Source organism: Bombina bombina, chromosome 1 (genome assembly GCF_027579735.1).
Source record: "Bombina bombina isolate aBomBom1 chromosome 1, aBomBom1.pri, whole genome shotgun sequence".
In the NCBI taxonomy this organism is placed as follows: Eukaryota; Metazoa; Chordata; class Amphibia; order Anura; family Bombinatoridae; genus Bombina; species Bombina bombina.
In genome coordinates this window covers 1500743346-1500766209 of record NC_069499.1, presented here as the reverse complement: position 1 = coordinate 1500766209, position 22864 = coordinate 1500743346, and the positions used below count along the sequence as shown (strand labels likewise).

The 22864-nt window shown below is 39.3% G+C and overlaps 1 protein-coding gene across 1 annotated transcript in view; it reads left to right on the top strand.

The window, feature by feature from the left end:
• APOH (apolipoprotein H) overlaps nt 1-22864 on the top strand; it is a 145490-nt gene that overhangs the window by 36277 nt on the left and 86349 nt on the right. Inside the window, exons 2-3 of the mRNA XM_053721465.1 lie at nt 6318-6491; nt 7940-8036. Of these exons, the coding sequence (XP_053577440.1) occupies nt 6318-6491; nt 7940-8036 (271 nt within the window). The remainder of the gene's footprint in view (nt 1-6317; nt 6492-7939; nt 8037-22864) is intronic.

Below are 22864 nucleotides of genomic sequence, written 5' to 3'. Positions count from 1 at the left end.
AAATCATTTACAAACAGCTTGTGCAATTATGGCACAAATGGTTGTAAATGCTTCTCTGGGATCCCCTTTGTTCAGAAATAGCAGATATATATATGACTTTGGCGTTGCTTTCTGGTAATTAGAAGGCCGCAAAATGCTGCTGCGCATCACACGTGTATTATGGCTAGCAGTGAAGGGGTTAATTAGGAAGTTTGTAGGGAGCTTGCAGGGTTAATTTTAGCTTTAGTGTAGATATCAGCCTCCCACCTGACACATCAGACCCCCTGATCCCTCCCAAACAGCTCCCTTCCCTCCCCCACCCCACAATTGTCCCCGCCATCTTAAGTACTGGCAGAAAGTCTGCCAGTACTAAAATAAAAGCTTTTTGGGGGGTTTAGGTTTTTTTAAAAAATAAAAAAATAATTCTTCTGCTGTGTAGGACCCCACTTAGCCTCCAACCTCCCTGATCCCCCCCAAAACAGCTCTGTAACCCTTCCCTATCTGCCTTATTGGGGGCCATCTTGGGTACTGGCAGCTGTCTGCCAGTACCCAGCTTGCACAAAAAAGGGCTTTTTTTTTCTTTTCTTAGTGTTTTTTTTTCTGTAGTGTAGCTTCCCCAAACACCCCCCACCCCCCCCACCACAAACCCCCACCACAAACCCCCACCACCTCATTGATCGTATTTTTATTTTACATTTTTTTAACAGATTGCCTTTTTCTGTAGTGTAGCGGTTCCCACCCGCTCCCTCCCCGTGCACGCGCCGCCCCCGCCCTCGCGTGCGCGCCCCCGGGCATCCCCGCCCACGATCCCGCCCCCCCCTCCACATCTCCAGGGCCATCGATGGCTGCCACCCGCCTCCCGGTACTGCTCCCACCCACCAACGAAGGAAGCCACCGATCTCCGGTGCAGAGAGGGCCACAGAGTGGCTCTCTCTGCATCGGATGGCTTCAAAAGGTTATTGCAGGATGCCTCCATATCGAGGCATCAGTGCAATAACCGGAAAGCAGCTGGAAGCAAACAGGATCGCTTCCAGCTGCTTTCCACACCGAGGACGTGCAGGGTACGTTCTCAGGCATTAACTGCCTTTTTTTTGAGGACGTACCCTGCATGTCCTCGGTCGTTAAGGGGTTAAAACACACTAGGTGAGGGAACACATCTCACACATTAAGATATAAATCTAATCACTAACTTCAATAAAACCCCAAACGAATAATCTGTGGCCTAATACTAGAAATTACCAATGTCTCTTAGTATATATATATATATATATATATAAATACATCCTTCTAAACCATGGAACTTAATTCTTACTCTGAATCCCTCAAATAGATAAAATATAAAAACAAGATATAAATTATTATAACATTTGAGATACCCCAATATTACTATTAGACATTTAGGATTTCCAGCACTGCTAATGGAATTAATAAGATAAAAATTAATGTATTTCACTATATAGAATACACTCACCAAAATATAACATGGAAAATTATTTGGAAATGATATACTGTATATAAGTGAAGGCAGATATGTATTCCATTGATATATATAGACCTACATATATATCTTAAAGAATTAATCCAGACCCCATTTTAACCTTAATGCTGTTATGACTATGGGACTTAGACATATAAAATAATTAAATATTAGAACACCGCAAATGTATCAAAAGTAAAAATTTACTTTACTTAAAGGGACATAAAACCCAAATTGTTTCTTTCATGATTTAGATAGAGCATAGTATTTTAAACAGCTTTCCTATTTACTTCTATTATCCAATTTCCTTCATTCTCTTTGTATCCTTTGCTGAAAAGAATACTTAGGTAGGCTCATAAACTGTGAGCTAGCTGCTAATTGGTGGCTACACATATGTCTATTATCATTGGCTTACTGACCTGTTTAGCTAGCTCCCAGTAGTGCATTGCTGTTTCTTCAAAAAAGGATACCAAGAGAATGACGTATATTGGAAAGTTATTGTAAAATGTATGTTCTATCTGAATCATAAAATAAACATTTTTGATTCCATGTCCCTTTAAAGTCACTGTAACTGTGACTCAACCCTGCCACCCAGTGGTCATCCTAAAATACACCACTACTTTAGGTTAGTCTAAGTACACATTAACTCACAACATGAGTCAAGAAGCTTAACCAATGAGAAATGTCTCACCTATCCTTAATGATTCATTGGCTGATGAGCAATAGGGAGGAGGAAGGCTAGAGAGAAAAGAGCTCTCAAAGAGTTGAGAGAGACTGATCGTTTAGCCGTGTCCTTGCCTTTGTGGCTATAATTCCCTGCTCTGATTTTGAAATCTCCCTGGGCTAAGACGATCTCATATTCCAGCTGACTTGCTAACCCAGAAGCATACGTTGGGCCATCTTGCTGCTTGCCTATCTGGTTAACCAAAGGAACCTTTTGTTTGGAGGATACACTACACAGACACCTGATAATCAGGCATTAGATATGATGGTATCATTTTATTAAATTGTTTTAACAATAAATTCTCTATCTGAATCATAAAAGAAAAAAATTGCGTTTTATGTCCCTGTAACTTCAACGGTGTTAGTGCTCAATAGCGCCAATATTTTTGAGTTCCACTTGTAATCTAGGCCTTTGTTTTTATATACACATTGTTCAATTATACCATCTTTTGTGAGCCTTAGACTCAAAACCAAAAAGGATTGAAACCTTATTCTACTGTTATGTAAATATAATTCTCAAATAATTGTTCTCAAACCCTTGCACAAAATCTATGACTATCTCAGTGCCGCATTTCTGAAATTAGATTGTCAATATAGTTCTTGGACAATGTGATGTCCTGTTTGCTGTTTTTTCTCTCTCAATAGACGTGGGACAGCTCCCATCACTCTAAAAACAATGTTTCTGTATGGGGGGGGGGGGGAATTGTGGTCCCATAGCTGTACCACATATCTGGAAATAAAAAACCTGCTCAAACAGAAAACAATTATGAGTCATCAGAAATTCCTGTTTAAGAGTTGTCTAAATTTTGAAGAAATAGTTCAAACGCTTGCTGTGTGGGGAATGGAAAATAGAAGACTACTACGTCAATAGTGAGCCTACCATGGACCTCTTTCCAATCCAAATTTGAAAATACATTTAGCACATATGGTGTCTCTTAAATATTTATTGAGTCTAACTACCATTGGCTGCTATAAATACAAATAATGTTGGATGCGCCAAACTCAATAATGTGATATTGTGATAAATATAGTTTTAAAAATATGTGCAAACAAATAAATGAAGACCTAAGTGCATAATCAACACCTAGAGCTAATTGCAAACAATGATTCAACAAAAATACATACAATGTTCCATGTGAAAAACAAATAATACAATCAAGAAATAAAAATCTCAAAGTGGATAGCATATACTTATGCAGTGGAAAAAGGATACCAAGAGAATGACGGAGGATACTTAGGTAGGCTCATAAACTGTGAGCTAGCTGCTAATTGGTGGCTGCACATATGTCTATTATCATTGGCTTACTGACCTGTTTAGCTAGCTCCCAGTAGTGCATTGCTGTTTCTTCAAAAAAAGGATACCAAGAGAATGACGTATATTGGAAAGTTATTGTAAAATGTATGTTCTATCTGAATCATAAAAGAAACATTTTTGATTCCAAGTCCCTTTAAAATCACTGTAACTGTGACTCAACCCTACCACCCAGTGGTGATCCTAAAAAACACCACTACTTTAGGTTAGTCTAGGTACACATTAACTCACAACATGGTTCAAGAAGCTTAACCAATGAGAAATGTCACACCTATCCATAATGATTCATTGGCTGATGAGCAATAGGGAGGAGGAAGGCTAGAGAGAAAAGAGCTCTCAAAGAGTTGAGAGAGGCTGATCATTTAGCTGTGTCCTTGCCTTTGTGGCTATAATTCCCAGCTCTGATCAGCAATCAACACGCTCAGCTGGAAAACCTTGAATGGCTCTGTAAGTCAATGGTGAAGTTTGTTAACTGAAGTGGCTGCTTTTATGAAAGGAGCTTATTTGATACTTACCATTTGTGCAATAAACAGAACCAGGGTGGTGGTTACCAGTGACTTACAGAGCCATTGAAGGTTTTCCAGCTGACCGTGTTGATTGCTAAAGGGAGAGCTACCTGGATGGCTTTTTAAGGTCCAGCAGGCGTTTGTAGCACTTCTCAAGTGCCTGATACTCTGTGAGTATAATGTTATCTGCGTGTGTATTTATCTGATCACACTGATTTTACACCATTGTGGCGCCTTCTTCTTTCTTGTACCACTTTCTATTGGCTGCTAATTTGCATCCAACCAATTTGACCAATTTTCAAATAGTGAACCAATATACTCTCTGTTGGTAGACCTCCATTTCTGTTGAGATCTAGTTGTGGATTTACCAATGTGCAGGCGGACATGATTCGCTGTAGCAAATCATGTCCGCCGCACATCGATAAATTCCGACAGCATACGCTGTCAGCATTTACCATTGCGCAAGCATTTCTATTGAAATACTTGTGCAATGCCGCCCCCTGCACATTCGCGGCCAATCGGCCACTAGCAAGGGGTGCTTCTTAATTCCTTATTCCGACGAGCCGGAAGGCTCGCACAGAATAAGCTGGTTGACAGCTTAATAAATCGGCCCCCCAGTCCTGTGTTGGTATTATTATTAGGATTTATTTGTAGAGCTCCACTTCTGCAACTTTATAAACATATGTGCAATGTACAAACATGTATAAGAGGCAATCATAAACAAGATGAATGCGTAGAGGACCCTGACCGTGAGTTGCCAGCTGTTGTAGATCACCTTGCATGAAGATAGATAGCAGGGTTCATGAGCTTACATGCTAAGGTAGAAACTGTATATCATAATACTGAGATATAAGTTATATATATATATATATATATATATATATATATATATATATATATATATATATATGTTTTAAGAAAATCAGGAAACAGTGGATAAACATGGAATTAAATTATTTTCTAATATTTAAATATACCTCAAAATCTTATAGATATTATTTCAGAGGTATCTAAAATTAAATGTCCAATTTATGCAAAAGCTGTAGTGTTATCCAAGTAATGAACTGATATGAATACAACTTATACGTGTGGTGATCTACAAAACCTAATATGGAAACATCAATCAAAGTATAGCATAAAAGGGATTTAATTTCAAACAAACTCATCTGGATAGCAAATCAGAGATGATATTGAACAGGAATGTCCAAAATGGTAAGAGATGTGACCACCAACTTACAATGCAATGATTTGATGGACCAGAGTGTCATGACCTGGCTACCTGCTGGCTTCTGGGAGGTTGGATCCTTTTGGGTATTGGAGTCTGTCCCATCTACATATTTGTGCATGTTGCTTTTAAGGCTGCCCAAACAAACTGCTATTGTACGTGTACACATATTAGATGTTTGATTTGTTTTAAAGAAACATTTTACACAACCTCTTGTACCTTTGGAATAAACAGTCCATATGCCACAAATGACTATTCATGACCTACTCATATTAAACGGACATTAAACACTAAATACATACTAGATAGAATAATGCATTCAAAGAAAATATTAGTCTGAGAGTAACATGTAGATGTATTTTTTTAAAGTTTCATTAGTTGTTTAAATATTGACAAAATAAGTGTAAAGTTTTAGTGTCTGTAAAACAATGGGAGCTGCCATGTTGTAACTTACCTTCTCTGCTGTGGCCAATTAGTGACTGTTATAAATAGGTTACTAGAGAGGGCAGCCAATGGCTGTTGTGGAATATAACAGTGTTCAGCACTTCCATTTCTAACAGGAACTGAAATGCTCACAGTTTCAGAATTGAACTACAGGAAAAAGAGACAAATAAATAAAGAAATTATATTGCAGATGTTTTTTTCTATGTATGATTTATCATTTTTTATTACCATCTCAAAGTGTTTAATGTCCCCTTACGGCCATTGAATCTTCTGTAAAATAGTTGCTCCAGCCTCCCTTATATTGTGTGGCAATACAATTTACATGTGTCACCCGAAACTCAGCCCAATAGTTAAACTAGGGCATCATAATACACCTGTAGAAGCTAAGGGGGGTTGTGGGTATATTGTACATATGTATAGAATGTTTTATTTATATGTATTTTATTGTATAATTCTATAAAATGTATTGGAAGACTTTCTAGTTTTACTTATTTATTGCTGATATAACTTCTCACTGTTCTGAATATGTTATAATATTGTGACTGCACTATAACAAATGTGTCACAATATTACAATTATAACAAATTCATTGAGATACACATCTTCATTTTCTTTAGTACTATTCTTTAACCTGTTAATTATATTTTCTAGTTTGTTCTATTCCACCCCAACTGCAAAGTGCTACTTATAAACCTGTGAAGAATGTATATGAAATGGGAGATTTTGTGGTATACTCGTGCCTACCCGGCTATGTAAGCCAAGGCTCCATCCAGGCATTTTGCTTAAGTGCTGGTATATGGAATCATGCAACACTGACATGCAGACGTAAGTAATGGATCGTTGCATATCATTAAAGGGACATAAAACCCAATTTTCCTGATTCAGATAGAACATGTGATTTTAAACAACTTTCCAATTTACTTCTATTATCTCATTTGTTTTGTTCTCTTAATATCCTTTGCTGAAAAATGTAGACTCTGGAGCTGCTGATTGGTGACTGTACATATATGCCTCATCTTATTGGCTCAACCAGTGTATTCAGCTAGCTCCCAGTAGTCGCATTGCTACTTCTTCAACAAAGGATTCCAAGAGAAAGAAGCTAATTATGTAATAGAAGTAAATTGGAAAGTTGTTTAAAATTGTATTTTCTATTGGAATCATGAAAATCTTGAGTTTAATGTCCCATTAATATGTGTACAAATCAAAATACTTATTCCTTGAAGTGATCTTAAAAAATTAATAATAATTTTATAGAATAAAAATAATACAAATGTTAAAGAGGAGGTTGTGCCTAAAAAGAACACAGACAACATTAAAGAATAGATACAGGTAGATTAGCCAATCAGCAACGGCTGTTGGTTCCAGAGACGTCTTAGGAAATAAACTAAACTGCTATAGCAATAAACAGCTCTTAGATTCTAAATAAAAACAGATTAGACTTTACAAGTGATTTAATAACATTTATGCATTTAATAATTCATGGAATGTAAGATTTGAAAATATATTAAATACACAGAGTATCAGGAGATATTTTAGGAACAGCAGATATGGTGTATTATTAGAGAGAGTAATGAAATATATTTAGTAGTGAGCAGTACATTTTCATGAAAATACTTCATGTTGAAAGTTCCTTTATTTGTCTGCAGTGTTCGCCACACTGAGGTGACGTTTACACCTCTTAGCCAATACCTGTGCGGGCCAGCTGGCATTATGCCGCACCTCTAGCACGCTATTGGCTAAGATCACCTCAATGATAAAATAGCATTCTGCCGTGGGCGGCCTGAGGGGCTCAGTGCAGCGAACACTGTAGACAAATGAAGGAACTTTCAGCATGAAGTATTTTATACTTCATGGTTTATCAAGCTCCGGACGGAGCTTGAGGGCCCGTGTTTCTGGCGAGCCTGCAGCTCTGAGCAGGCGGACAGACATCACTGCAATTCAACCCGATCGAGTACGATCGTGTTGATTGACACCCCCCTGCTGCAAATCTGCAGGGGGCGGCATTGCACTAGCAGCTCACAAGAGCTGCTGGTGCAATGCTGAATACGGAGAGCGTATTGATCCCCGCATTCAGCGAGGTCTGTCGAACCTGATCCGCACTGTCAGATCAGGTCCGACAGACCTTTGTTAAATAGGCCCCTACGACTACAAGTCCCCTTTATTTGCTGCACTGGTAAATCCTAGTGTTTCACAAAAGCTAGGATTTTCTATCACTTTAAGTGAATGCTCGTTCCACTTGTAAAGCAATGTTGTTCTATTTTATTGCCATGCAGGAAAAAGATGTGGGTTCCCTGGTCCATTAGAAAATGGGAAGATAAATCAAACCGAAATCAACTTTCAAAGCTGGGTTACTTATTCATGTAATAAAGGGTAAGTTAGCCAAATGAATTAAAATGTCCTTTTTATAAACATACAATGCAAAAATGACATTCTTTAGCTTTTCAGAGTCATTTTTCCATTGCTGACTCAAGCTTGCTGAATGTTTGACTCACACAAACACATAAGTAAAGGCCAGAACAGGACAGAAAAGAGATCCAATCAAGGAAGGCAGTTGCTAGTACCCATCAACTTCTGACAGTGTTCTACTCTGGAACTGCATGGCTTGTGGTTCCCTAGTGAGACTTTACCTCTGTGTTTAAAATTTTAAGAGACATTATTGTGGAAAAAACAAATATGAACACAACAAGCGACATATATGTACTTACCCACAAGCCATACGTGTGGATAGTGCACACATTTGAAAATAACATGAATTACTTAATTTATTTAAATATAAGAATCATATGTGTTGTCTAGAACAGTTCTGCATCTGAGATAAATTGTATGTTAATTGATAATGCAGTCAATAGCCCATAGGATGCTGGGAAGTTTTGATCCTGCATGTTAGATTGTGAATTTATTCATGTGTATTGGGGTCATTTTTGCTCTCCAATACATATTATCATTCCAATTCATATTTTACTTTTTAAATAAAGATATTCTAAAAAGAAATGATCATACATTTTTTTAAAGTTATATGTAACTGTTTACTATAAAATGTTAAATACAATTTGTAAATACTTTAACTCATTTAATTCCCTTATTAAATTACCTTAACCTCTATAAAATGTATTGCAAAGAAAGGATAGTGACAGTGACAAGGTAGACTGTGCCAATCAAAAACATTTGTGAAACAAATATTTTGCAGGAATTATGTTTTGCAGAATTAAGAAAGATTTTTCCTGCCCCTCATCAAAGCCACAAGTTGTTGGCCACTTTCCATGAGGTTGCCATGTTCCTTGTTCAGAGTATTTCAGGGTTGGACTGAACTTACTCAGTGGGATCAGACTGATATACTTCAGGAAAGTTTTCCTCTGGGAAAAGCACAATGGCTAAAAGAGGCTGCTCCCAGGTGGTAATTTGCCATAGAACAAACTACTGAGCTGTTGTTCGTTCCTGGTAGAGTGCTTCTCTTTCTGTATTTATTTGCAATATGACCCTGGGGAAGTTTCCCAAGGCGTGATGGGGAAAATGAGACATGGACTCCTTGCCAAATGTCCATAGAGGAATATGGCTACACCTCACTGAAGAGGCCCAAATGAGGCCCAAATGATCGTCTTGGGTAAAGGTCCTTGTTTAGAGAAGGATTGCCTGGTATTTCGGAGCTGGACTGACCTTGTTAGGCTGAATCAGACTGATATACTTCAGGAAAGTTCTCCTCTGTTAAAAGCACAATTGGGCTAGAAGAGGCTGCTCCTGGTTTGTGACTTGACATAAAACAAGCTGAGCTGTAGTTTGTTCCTGATAGAGCGCCTCTCTTTTTTTATGTATTCACTTTCCATTCTACTTAATGAAGCTGCATCTATCTTGTTACCATTCACACCTCGTCTCATAAAACCATTTAGAGAGGCCCATTTATCAAGCTCCGAATGGAGCTAGAGGGTCCGTGTTTCTGGCGAGACTCGCCAGAAACGCAACTTATGGAGCAGCGGTCTAAAGACCTAAACTTTACCCTAACATGTAATTAAAAAGAAGAAAAGGAATCCCTCTTTAAAACAGTCCGTCGTAACATATGCACAAAATAAACGTGAATATTTTGCAGTCACAATAATTTACATAAACCAGTTTGCATGTGTTTCGGCTGTACTTATGGTTTTTTCATGTTACCAGTGGTTTTGTTTGATGGGCACGATATATTGTATGCCCCTAGCCAAATGCTGAAACAACCCTTAAAGGGATAGTGTGCTGTAAAATATTTAGTCCTTTAATGTATTTACAATGACTTGTTATATGAGCTGCAGAGTGTAAAATATATGGGAAATGACTTATTTAAGTTTATTTATGTATATGAAATAGCTCACTCTGGTAATTGAAACCTCAACCCAATTAAATTGGCTAATCTTGCAGGAAGAGCAGATCTAATTCTCTTATCACTCTATATTTACACCATATCCTCCTTAGGTTGTCTCTCTATACACGATGAGACCAATAAACAGTATGAAAATTAACATTTAATTAGCTCTCTGTCCCTTCCTCACTGGGAGCATGATTTTTTCAAAATCTTCTTGTCTATAACCAGTACTTGTATTAAAATATACAATTTAGATGGGGATATAAATGGCAGGAATTCGTAAACAGTTTAATACACTCCAGCAGGAGAGTGTAAAACATTTAATTTAAATTCCCCTTTAATGAAAAAAATGGGAAAAAGTTAGTAGTATTTAAAACTTTTTCCACTAAACGCATGATATAATTTTTTTCCTATATTGTGATATAAAAATGTGTTTATGAGTTATATATAAAATGTTTCTTTGCCAGAGGCTAATATTTAATTTAGTAAGAATACTGCATTATTCATACAAAGAAGAGGACATGCTTCATATACTGCAAATCCTAGTAGAGTTTCTGCGGCTAACAAAATTACCTAGCAGACTCATTGCTAATGCTGTGTTTGATATTATTTGAAAGTTTTATATACAAACATGTCTTGGAAAAAAACAGCTAATAGTACACTTAATTTTGTTACAACTCATTAAAATGATCAAACTACTATGAATATACAAATCTTTAATTTTTCATTAATACCAAATTACTTTGGAGTTGTAAATTATTCAGCATTATACTATATATATATTTTTATATATTATATAAAATATAGTTTTATAAGCATCTGCTATATGTTCACAGAAAGACATTGGGCTTCACAGCTAGAGGGCAGCAGTTAGCTGCCCATATTTATCATAACACAAGTGGTGACTTGTGTGATGCCACCCCTGCTCTTGCATAACTAATCGCACAAGAGCAGGGTCTGTCAATCACCCCAGTAAGATTCAGTGCTGGATTGGCCCACTAGGATGCCGAGATATTTCCCGGTTCGTCTCTAGCATCACAGGGCCACATCCTGGGCAGACGGAGAGGAAAGGGTGGTGAGAGGGAGGCAGGGCTGGATGAGAGAGGGGAGGGTGGGGAGAGGGAGGCATGGCTGGATGAGGAAGGGGATGGTGGTGAGACGGAGGCAATGCTGGATTAGAGAGGGGAGTGTGGCTGGATTAGAGAGGGGAGTGTGGCTGGATTAGAGAGGGGAGTGTGGGGAGAGGGAGGCATGACTGGATGAGGAAGGGATGGTGGTGAGACAGAGGCAGGGCTGGATTAGAGAGGGGATGGTGATGAGAGGAAGGCAGGGCTGGATGAGAGAGGGGATGGTGATGAGAGGAAGGCAGGGCTGGATGAGAGAGGGGATGGTGATGAGAGGAAGGCAGGGCTGGATGAGAGAGGGGATGGTGATGAGAGTAAGGCAGGGCTGGATGAGAGAGGGGATGGTGATGAGAGGAAGACAGGGCTGGATGAGAGAGAGGATGGTGATGAGAGGAAGGCAGGGCTGGATGAGAGACGGGATGGTGATGAAAGGAAGGCATGACTGGATGAGAGAGGGGATGGTGATGAGAGGAAGGCATGACTGGATAAGAGAGGGGAGGGGGTTAAGAGGGAGGCATGGCTGGATAAGAGAGGTGAGGGCGGGGAGAGGGAGTCAGGGCTGGATAAGAGAGATGAGGGTGGGGAGAGGGAGTCAGAGCTGGATAAGAGAGATGAGGGTGGGGAGAGGGAGGCGGGGCTGGATAAGAGAGATGAGGGTGGGGAGAGGGAGGCGGGGCTGGATAAGAGAGGTGAGGGTGGGGAAAGGGAGGCAGGGCTGGATGAGAGAGGGGAGGGTGGTGAGAGGGAGGCAGGGCTGGAAGAGAGAGTTGAAGATGGTGAGAAGCAGACAGGGCTGGATGAGAGAGGAGAGGGCATTGAGAGGGATGCAGGGCTGGATGAAACAGGGAAGGGTGGTGAGAGGGATGCAGGGCTGGATGAGACAGGTGAGGGTGGTGAGATGGAGGCAGGGCTGGATGAGACAGGTGAGGGTGGTGAGATGGAGGCAGGGCTGAATAAGAGAGGGGAGAGTGGTGAAAGGGGAGCAGGGCTTGGTGAGAGGGGAGAGTGGTGAGAGGGATGCAGGGCTGGATGAGAGAGGGGAGGGTGGTTAGATGTAGGAAGGGCTGGATGAGAGAGGGAAGGGTAATGAGAAGGATGCAGGGCTGGATGAGAGAGAGCGGTGAGTGGTAAGAGTGATGCAGGGCTGGGTGAGAGAAGGAAAGGTAGTGATAGGGATGCAGGGCTGAATGAGAGAGGGGAGATTGGTGAGAGGGATGCAGAGCTAGATGAGACAGGGGAGGGTGATGAGATATAGGTAGGGCTTGATGAGAGAGTTGAGGGTGGTGAGGAGGAGGCAGGGCTGGTTTAAAAGAGGAGAGTGGTGAGAGGGATGTAGGGCTGGTTGAGACAGAGGAGGGTGGTGAGAGAGATGCAAGGCTGGATAAGAGAGGGGAGAGTGGTGAGAGGGATGCAGGGCTGGATGAGAGAAGGGAGAGTGGTGAGAGGAATGCAGGGCTGGATGAGAGAGGGGAGTTTGGTGAGATGGATGCAGGGCTGGATGAGAGAGGGGAGGGTGGGGAGAATGATGCAGGGTTGGGTGAGAGAGGGGAGGGTGGTGAAAAATAAGAAGTGCTGGATGAGAGAGGGAAGGGTAGTGAGAATGATGCAGGGCTGGATGAGAGAGGGGAGAGTGGTGAGAGGGATGCAGGGCTGGATGAGAGAGGGTAGAGTGGTGAGAGGAATGCAGGGCTGGATGAGAGAGGGGAGAGTGGTGAGATGGATGCAGGGCTGGATGAGAGAGGGGAGGGTGGGGAGAATGATGCAGGGCTGGGTGAGAGAGGGGAGGGTGGTGAAATGTAAGAAGGGCTGGATGAGAGAGGGGAGGGTAGTGAGAATGATGCAGTGCTGGATGAGAGAGGGGAGAGTGGTGAGATGGATGCAGGGCTGGATGAGAGAGGAAAGGGTAGTGAGAAGGATGCACAGCTGGATGAGAGAGGGAAGGGGGTGAGGAGGAGGCAGGACTGGATGAGAGAGGGGAGGGTGGTGGGGGCGAGGCTGGACTAGATGAAAGAGGGGAGGGTGGTGATATATTTTAAAAGCAACAAACAATAATACTAGAGGGGGCCAACATAGTATATCTAAAGAGTTAAAAAGATATATAATAAGCAACATAGGGGCACTAGGACCCACAATGGGCATAAGCTGTCACCAGCAAATTCAAACTATCAAATTAATGATAATTTGAAAAACTATATATATACTGTATATATATTGTATATATATATATCAGTGTTCTCCCCGGGACCTTTTTAGTGCTTTTACTAACCACTCAGTTCACATTTTAGCCACTATTAAGCTAAAATTAGCTAACATTAAAAATGTTTAAAAATTAAATTGTGCAATTAATTTGTGCTTTGGATAGTTGAAAATTATATAATATTAGAAAATACTGCTCCCACCTGGCTACTTTATTATGCCACCCTGCTGGCAAAATTTTCTGTAGAGAACACTGTGTATGTATATATATATATATATATATATTTATATGCATACAAATATAGAAGTGCTCTACCAGGAACTAACAACAGCAGTAGCTTGTTTTATGGCAACTTACCACCTAGGAGAAGCCTCTTTTAGCCCAGCTGTGTTTTTAACAGAGGAAAACATTCCTGAAGTATATGAGACTGATCCCACTAAGTAAGGTCAGTCTGGCCCCGAAATACCAGGCAATGATTCGGCCTTCTATAGGCCTCATCAGTGAGGTGCAGCCATGGCAAGGAGTCCACATCTGGTTTCCCCATAAACCTTAGTGAGACCTCCCAAGGGTCATAATAAAAATGCATACAAAGAGAGAAGTGCTCTACTAGAAATGAACAACAGCTCAGTAGCTTTTTCTATGGCGAGTTACCACCTAGGAGCAGCCTCTTTAGGCCCAGTTGTGCTTTCACAGAGGAAAACTTTCCTGAAGTATATCAGTCTGATCCTGTCAAGAAAAGCCAGTCAAGCCCCGAAATACCAGGCAATTCATCTTTAAACAAGGAACATGACAACACCAGACGATCATTTCAGTCTTCTATGGGCCTCGTCAGTGAGCTGCAGCCATATTCCCCTAAGCACACTGGGCAAGGATTCCACATCTGGTTTCCCCCATCAGCCTTAGAGAGACCTCCCCAGGGTCATAATACAAATGCATACAAAGAGAGAAGCGCTCTACCAGGAAAGAACAATAGCTCAGTAGCTTGTTCTATCATGATCTACCACCTAGGAGCAGCCTCTTTTAGCCTAATTGTGCTTTTCACAAAGGAAAACTTTCCTGAAGTATATCAGTCTGATCCTGCCAAATAAGGTCAGTCCAGCCCTGAAATACCAGGCTATTCTCCATTGAACAAGGAACATGACAATCCCAGATGATCGTTTCGGCCTTCTGTGGGCTTCGTCAGTGAGGTGCAGCCATATTCCTCTAAGCACACTGGGCAAGCAGTCCACGTCTGGTTTCCCCCATCACCCTTAGGCCCCAATGTTCAAAACATTGACGGACCGCCAGAAAACTGCATCGATTGCCTTGTTGGAATCGCATTCCAACAATCCGTCAGAATGTTAAAAAAAGGGGTGTGTCTGAGAAATGTTGGTGAGCTGAGTTCTTTGGGAGCGTGATGTCACCACCCACATCGCCAACATCGGCGCTCATCTGCATTTTACTGCAGGGGGGGTCCTATTTGAAATCTGCATACACGGTACAAGCAGTGCGCTCACTGAAACCTAAATTAGTTTCAGTGTAGGCACACTTCAAATCTTGCTGTGGGGACCTACTCTAACTAGCTCAGGAGAAATTTGTCTCGGCAGCTGATAGCTGGTCGAGATAAACATGGCTGCTACCTTGCTTGCAACCTGCACTTCTCTGCTTTGAACATATGTGTTGAGGTGTCCAAAACAATGTGCAGGCTACTCCCACTAGCAGGCCTCATTAACTCCCCCTGAATGCCTATTTCTACATAACTGCTAAGCTAAATTCCTCCTGCTCCACCTCGCTACCACCCACCAACCACCTACACCTACATCACGGGTAACCTACACTCTCCTGCACCGCCCAGCTAGCCCCCCTGATCATCTACACCTACATCACGCCTAACCTATACAACCCCGGAACGCCCAGCTAAGTCTCTCATACCGCCGACACTTACGTAATGTGTAAACAGCACTCCCCTTTAATGCCCATCTAACTGCCTACTGTAAAAAATAACTAACTATAATAAACTATACTATAAGTAATACACCTTATTATAACTATATTGCTTTGTCTCTAAAGTTATCCTCAATGTTTAAATAATGTGTTACAGAGATGCGCTAAAATGCCGGTGGCACTGGTAAAACCTACTTGGCCCATCCAGGCTCCAGGAACTCAGTACTGGACTGAAATTGAGCCCCAGACCAATGGCAGCGACCGACTGCAGGCGGTCTGGGGAATCAATTCCTGAGTTCCAGGAGTCCAAATAGGCCGAGCACATTTTTCCAGTGCCGCCGGTGTTTTAGTGCATCGCTGTAACAAAATATGCATTGTCATGTAAAATGTAGATTATTTAAAGTATTGGAGATATCTTAACATAAATTTAATAGCTGCTTGTTATTATTTCAAACATAAAGATATATTTGAAAATATATGTTTATGTTTAAAATAATATTAAGCAAATATTAAATCCATTTAAAGATATCTACAATAATTTAAACAATATGCACTGTAGATGTATATGCATATTATTTAAACATTGCCACCTAATCTGCCATAACCTAAAACTTACTGTAGAAACTTATGCCCTACACATAAATATTCAATATTTAAATGATGCATTGTTATGTACAATGCATAATATTTAAATATTTGCATATAAATTAAAATGTGATTAATGTTGCTTGTTGTGTTTATTATTTGTAATTAAAGACAGTATAATTAATATTACAGATATACATAACTACATGCCATTTATTGATACTGATTACTATAACATAAATAGATATTCACATATACAATATATCTATATCATCCCTAATAAACACAACAAGTTTACATTAACACATTTTAATGTATAGGCAAAAGTTAAATAATTATGCAATATACATGCATAACTGTTTCAATACTGAATATCAATGCAAGGCCTGACTACATCTACGATCTTTGAAATAAAATGCATGGTCATGTATATTGAATATTAGTTTAAGTATTGGATATATAAATTAAAATGTAAATATTATTGCTTGATGCATTTATTATTGTAAATACAAATATATTTTTAAAATAGATATTTGTTATAAAAGACAGTGCATTATATAGTATCACATAACTGCATGCCTGTTATGCAATAAAACAATTGTAACACTTGCCTTTTGTAACATTAATATACATTTTAAAAGATATATTTATATTTAAAATAAACAACAAGAAAAAATAAATACATATTGATTCATATACAATAGTTAAACGAATATGCATTATACATAACAATTATACAGGTATGGGGGGTGGTTAGGAGATTAAAGCCTTTACTACCACCTCCCAACACAAACTAGAACTACACTAACAACTAAACCCCCCTCTAAATTAAACCACCTCTAAACCAAAACCCCTTCTAAACTAACCCCACTAAGCTACAAAAAATAAAAAAAATTCTAAATCACAGAAAATAATAATAAAATAGTTACAGAAAATTAAAAATACATTATTCAAAATATTTTTTTTTATACCTAACACTAAATTACATGCCTCATAAAATAAAAAAAAACTAAACCCTAACTCTAAAATAAATTACAATAGCCCTTAAAAGGGCCTTTTGTAGGGCATTACTCTAAAGTGATCCCAGCTCTTTAACAAACAAAATATTACAAAACCCCCACCTAAATTAAAGTAACCCCCTATCCCCCAAAATAAAAAAAATCTAACTTAAATACTTAGCCTACAAAATAAAATAAAATAACAAAGCCTATTCTGAAAAATAAAAAAAAACAAATAACAAAATCTAACCTAAAAAAACTTAGCCTACAGAATAAAATAAAATAACAATAAAAGTCTATTCTGAAAAACAAAAAAAAAACACCCCAAAAAAACCCTAACTAATTCCACAATTGTTACTCACAGTTGAAGAGGACTCTGGCTCCTTTTGATCCGTTGTTGAGCGTATCTTCACCCAGGCTCAAGCCTCTTCCGCCGCCTCCGCTCTGCAATCTTCATCACTGGCTGGCCCATCCTTGTCCTTCTTCCAGGCGCTGTGCGCCCATCCTTTGCTGCAGAGGTGGACAGCCTCCAGTGACTGTTTCATCAGGTATTAAGCCTGATGAAACAGTCACTGGATGACTGAGAAACGCGTTGCTTATTTTTTATTTGTTTTAAAATAAAGTTTTGCACTTACTACTTGCTGCCATACCATTTATTCTGATATACACCCTGATATTTGATGTACCACCTTTTGGATATCGTATCCTGATCCATTAGATTTTGAGCCACACCGGGTGCCTTCTGATGGGTGACTGTTTGATTCCAGCCTGCTCTATTTGCACCAAGAGGGGTGCTCTACTAAATGTGAGTGTAAACATTCTACACACCATGTGGCGCTTCTGTTTCTTTATACTTTTCACAGATTGCTGATCCTGGATTTTGGCCTTGATCTGCCTACAGACAGCTGTCTGGACCTGGATTTACCATTCACCCTTGGTCCCCTGTTTTTGTTTTATGGGACTTTGTTACTTTTGTCATATATATTTTTTGACCTATTGATTGTATTCTGTTATATTATTTGGCCTATCATTAGATAGGTAATATCACTGTCTATTTTGTTAGATATATTCCATTTATACAAATTATGTGTTTGCTCTGAGCAAGGGCGTCCCCTATATTTTACTCTATTGTTCTTTATTATTTAAAATAAAAACTAGATTTCCATCTCTGATCGGTGAACAGATACTCCTACATTTCTGACATATGCCTCATCTGTAAAGTATTATATTCAGGTAACTCTTTTTATGAAGGAATTCATTATCACTTGTATGTTTTCCTATGTATGTGATGGATCTTTATTATAAATAAAGTTGGGGGGGGGGGGGGGGGGTTGTCAGTAGCCACAACTTTAAATATATACATAATGGCATTTGTTTAAGTTTGCAAATTTAAAGACTATGCAGTTATATTTAAAGTTGAGGCTACTGTCTTTTATAACATAATTATATTTAGAAAAATAAATATTAATGTTTAAAATAAAAAAAGAACAGATAAAGATAACTAGCATTACAAGTGGCTGGTTAATGTGACCCAAACTGCCGGTTTCACTTTGCACTAGAGATCCTTAACCAGAGATCAGATCTCTGGTTAATGAAAAAAGGTTTCCCAGATTGCCCCCAAAATAAAGAGGACTGTAGAGTAACATTAAATAAAAATATGAGCATCTTTATTTTTATAATAAAAAAACTGCACAAAGCAGTTAGGATTAAAGTAAGGGGATGTGGGGTGTTAGAAAAAAATGACACTGAAAGTGCCTTCACATGTATGTCAATGGGGAATGTGTTTTCACTAAAAATATATTTGTACAGTATATGGGTATATATATATGTAGCAGGGATGTGCTCTCTCACCTTTCCACAACTGCCAGGGTGCTAGTGAAAATTGATATAGAAGAACAACAAACTTGCACTCACTGGTCTTTTTTGTGAAATACTTTTACTTGAAAAACTGTGATGTTTCGAGGACAATGTATCCCCTGAAGAAGGGGATACATTGTCCTCGAAACGTCACAGTTATTCAAGTAAAAGTATTTCACAAAAAAGACCAGTGAGTGCAAGTTTGTTGTTCTTATATATATATATATATATATATATATATATATATATATATATATATATATATGTGTGTGTGTTAATATGTGTATATTTACAAATAAATATATATGTATATAACCATATACAGGGAGTGCAGAATTATTAGGCAAATGAGTATTTTGACCACATCATCCTCTTTATGCATGTTGTCTTACTCCAAGATGTATAGGCTCGAAAGCCTACTATCAATTAAGCATATTAGGTGATGTGCATCTCTGTAATGAGAAGGGGTGTGGTCTAATGACATCAACACCCTATATCAGGTGTGCATAATTATTAGGCAACTTCCTTTCCTTTGGCAAAATGGGTCAAAAGAAGGACTTGACAGGCTCAGAAAAGTCAAAAATAGTGAGATATCTTGCAGAGGGATGCAGCACTCTTAAAATTGCAAAGCTTCTGAAGCGTGATCATCGAACAATCAAGCGTTTCATTCAAAATAGTCAACAGGGTCGCAAGAAGCGTGTGGAAAAACCAAGGCGCAAAATAACTGCCCATGAACTGAGAAAAGTCAAGCGTGCAGCTGCCAAGATGCCACTTGCCACCAGTTTGGCCATATTTCAGAGCTGCAACATCACTGGAGTGCCCAAAAGCACATGGTGTGCAATACTCAGAGACATGGCCAAGGTAAGAAAGGCTGAAAGACGACCACCACTGAACAAGACACACAAGCTGAAACGTCAAGACTGGGCCAAGAAATATCTCAAGACTGATTTTTCTAAGGTTTTATGGACTGATGAAATTAGAGTGAGTCTTGATGGGCCAGATGGATGGGCCCGTGGCTGGATTGGTAAAGGGCAGAGAGCTCCAGTCCGACTCAGACGCCAGCAAGGTGGAGGTGGAGTACTGGTTTGGGCTGGTATCATCAAAGATGAGCTTGTGGGGCCTTTTCGGGTTGAGGATGGAGTCAAGCTCAACTCCCAGTCCTACTGCCAGTTTCTGGAAGACACCTTCTTCAAGCAGTGGTACAGGAATAAGTCTGCATCCTTCAAGAAAAACATGATTTTCATGCAGGACAATGCTCCATCACACGCGTCCAAGTACTCCACAGCGTGGCTGGCAAGAAAGGGTATAAAAGAAGAAAATCTAATGACATGGCCTCCTTGTTCACCTGATCTGAACCCCATTGAGAACCTGTGGTCCATCATCAAATGTGAGATTTACAAGGAGGGAAAACAGTACACCTCTCTGAACAGTGTCTGGGAGGCTGTGGTTGCTGCTGCACGCAATGTTGATGGTGAACAGATCAAAACACTGACAGAATCCATGGATGGCAGGCTTTTGAGTGTCCTTGCAAAGAAAGGTGGCTATATTGGTCACTGATTTGTTTTTGTTTTGTTTTTGAATGTCAGAAATGTATATTTGTGGATGTTGAGATGTTATATTGGTTTCACTGGTAAAAATAAATAATTTAAATGGGTATATATTTGGTTTTTGTTAAGTTGCCTAATAATTATGCACAGTAATAGTCACCTGCACACACAGATACCCCCCTAAAATAGCTATAACTAAAAACAAACTAAAAACTACTTCCAAAACTATTCAGCTTTGATATTAATGAGTTTTTTGGGTTCATTGAGAACATGGTTGTTGTTCAATAATAAAATTAATCCTCAAAAATACAACCTGCCTAATAATTCTGCACTGCCTGTACATATATATTTATTTCTTGCTGCCCAATTTTCCTCCTGCGCTACACTAGGTGGTTTCCCATGTCTGTCTTTATGAAAATGAAGCTCCCATTGAAGCCTATGGAAGTGCACTATCGTGAGTAACTGACTTCCAGGCAATGGGAACGTGAGGTCGCGTTCACATTGCACTGCACTTGTAATACCAGCGCACATTTATGAGTGGAGAACAAATATTGCCATCCCCATATATTACAGGCCAAAATATGCTTAATTTCCTATTTGTGATTTCCATTGATTAACATGAGAGTTGGGCAAACAGTCTTAGGAAAAAAATTGTTGTGTACATAAGGTTTCAAGGACCTGTAAAAAAACAGGATGGATATGTAGCGAATATGGAAGGGTCAACTGATAAGCTACAAATTTAATCCAGGTAGACTATCACAAATTTATTGAGAAAGTCTCAAAAATTATCATTCACAAAATGCTGAAATACTGCTGGGGTGTTGCACTGGCTAAATGGCATGATCTTATACTCATAATGGCAATAGCAGGGGTTGAATGCGGTTTTCCACTGTAACTTCTTTGATTCAAATAAGATTATTTAGATCTAGTTTAGGGAAGAAACTTGTCCCTTGTGGTGCATCAAAAAGCTCCAGAATTAGAGAAATTGGAAATTGGTCCATAATCGGGGTGGGATTCAATTATCTAAACCATCTCTTTTTCTCAACAGAAAAAAAAATCCTGCTAGTGCAGGAGTTGATGACGGCCCAATAAAGCTTTATTTTAAGTTGTCTTGAATGTATTCCTCTAATGCCTTGGGGTCTGGTTGTGAGAGAGAAAAAGTTCTTTCCTTGGGAATAGCTACACTAGTTAGTAAGTAAGTCAACTCCACAGCCATATGGTTGATGAGGGGGTCAGGTTACAGCTTTCTTTTTGGAGATCAAATCAGAATAATCAGAGTATTTGAGTGTTAGGGCTACATTGTTGGAGACTGCAGCAATAAAGGAAATCTTCGTTGGTGCAGGTGAATTTAAACTGAAGCAAAAAAATCCAGTTACCCAAGCAACAAGCTCTCCTTCTGACCAGAAGAATGTGGGTTCATGTTTCTTGAGCCTGGGTAAGTCAAAAATGACAGGAATGATTGGTGAAGAGATCAAATCAAAGGGTAAATACTCCATGTGCAGAACCCTGGTAGTACATAGTAAAGGAATAGTTTGATACTCAATTAGTCCAGAGCCTAGTGGTGGTCCACAGATTGTGGTAACAAAAAGGGAGTTGTTCTTCTTTTCTTTGGGGATTGCCAAATTATCAGCTAGAGTTGGGTCCATAAAGATGCCTCCTCCACCATAATCCACTACGGCTAAAAAATCATAAGCTTTTCCAGCAAGAGATATTTCAATAGGGAGAAAAAGTTTTAACCTGAAGGAAGTGAGGTCAGAAATATGACTTAAAGGGACAGTCTACACCAGAATTATTATTGTTTTAAAAGATAGATAATCCCTTTATTACCCATTTCCCAGTTTTGCATAACCAACACAGTTATAATAATATACTTTTAACCTCTGTGATTATCTTGTATCTAAGCCTCTGCAAACTGCCCCTTTTTTCAGTTCTTTTGACAGACTTGCAGTCTAGCCAATCAGTGCCTGCTCCCAGATTACTTCACGTGCACGAGCACAGTGTTATCTATATGAAATATGTGAACTAACACCCTCTAGTGGTGAAAAACTGTTAAAATGCAATCTGAAAGAGGTGGGCTTCAAGGTCTAAGAAATTAGCATATGAACCTCCTAGGTTAAGCTTTCAACTAAGAATACCAAGAGAACAAAGCAAAATTGGTGATAAAAGTAAATTGGAAAATTGTTTAAAATTACATGCTCTATCTGAATCATGAAAGTTTATTTTGGCCTAGACTGTCCCTTTAACCATGCACTACCCACCAAAGTTGAGTCCGTTCTTTTACTGACCTTTTAATCCACAATAAAGACAAAGGCCCAAGGAACCAGATAGTCCCTGCTTCTTATGGTTCCTCTAGATTTGAGAATTTTAGAAGGAGTACAAAAGCGAGGAGCTCACTTTATACTGAGCTCTTTCTCTTTTTGATTGTCTTTCATGATAACGAGAATCTAGTTGAATACACAACTTGATTAATCACTTGAGTGATGTCACGATAGACTAATTCATCCTTAATTCTACCACTAAGGGGGATATTTATCAAGCCGTCAACCACAAAAACTGTGGAATTCCGCAGAGTAATTGTTGCAAGCTTGATCTGACCTAGTTATCAAAGCCTACAGACCAGCAATTTTTGACATTTGT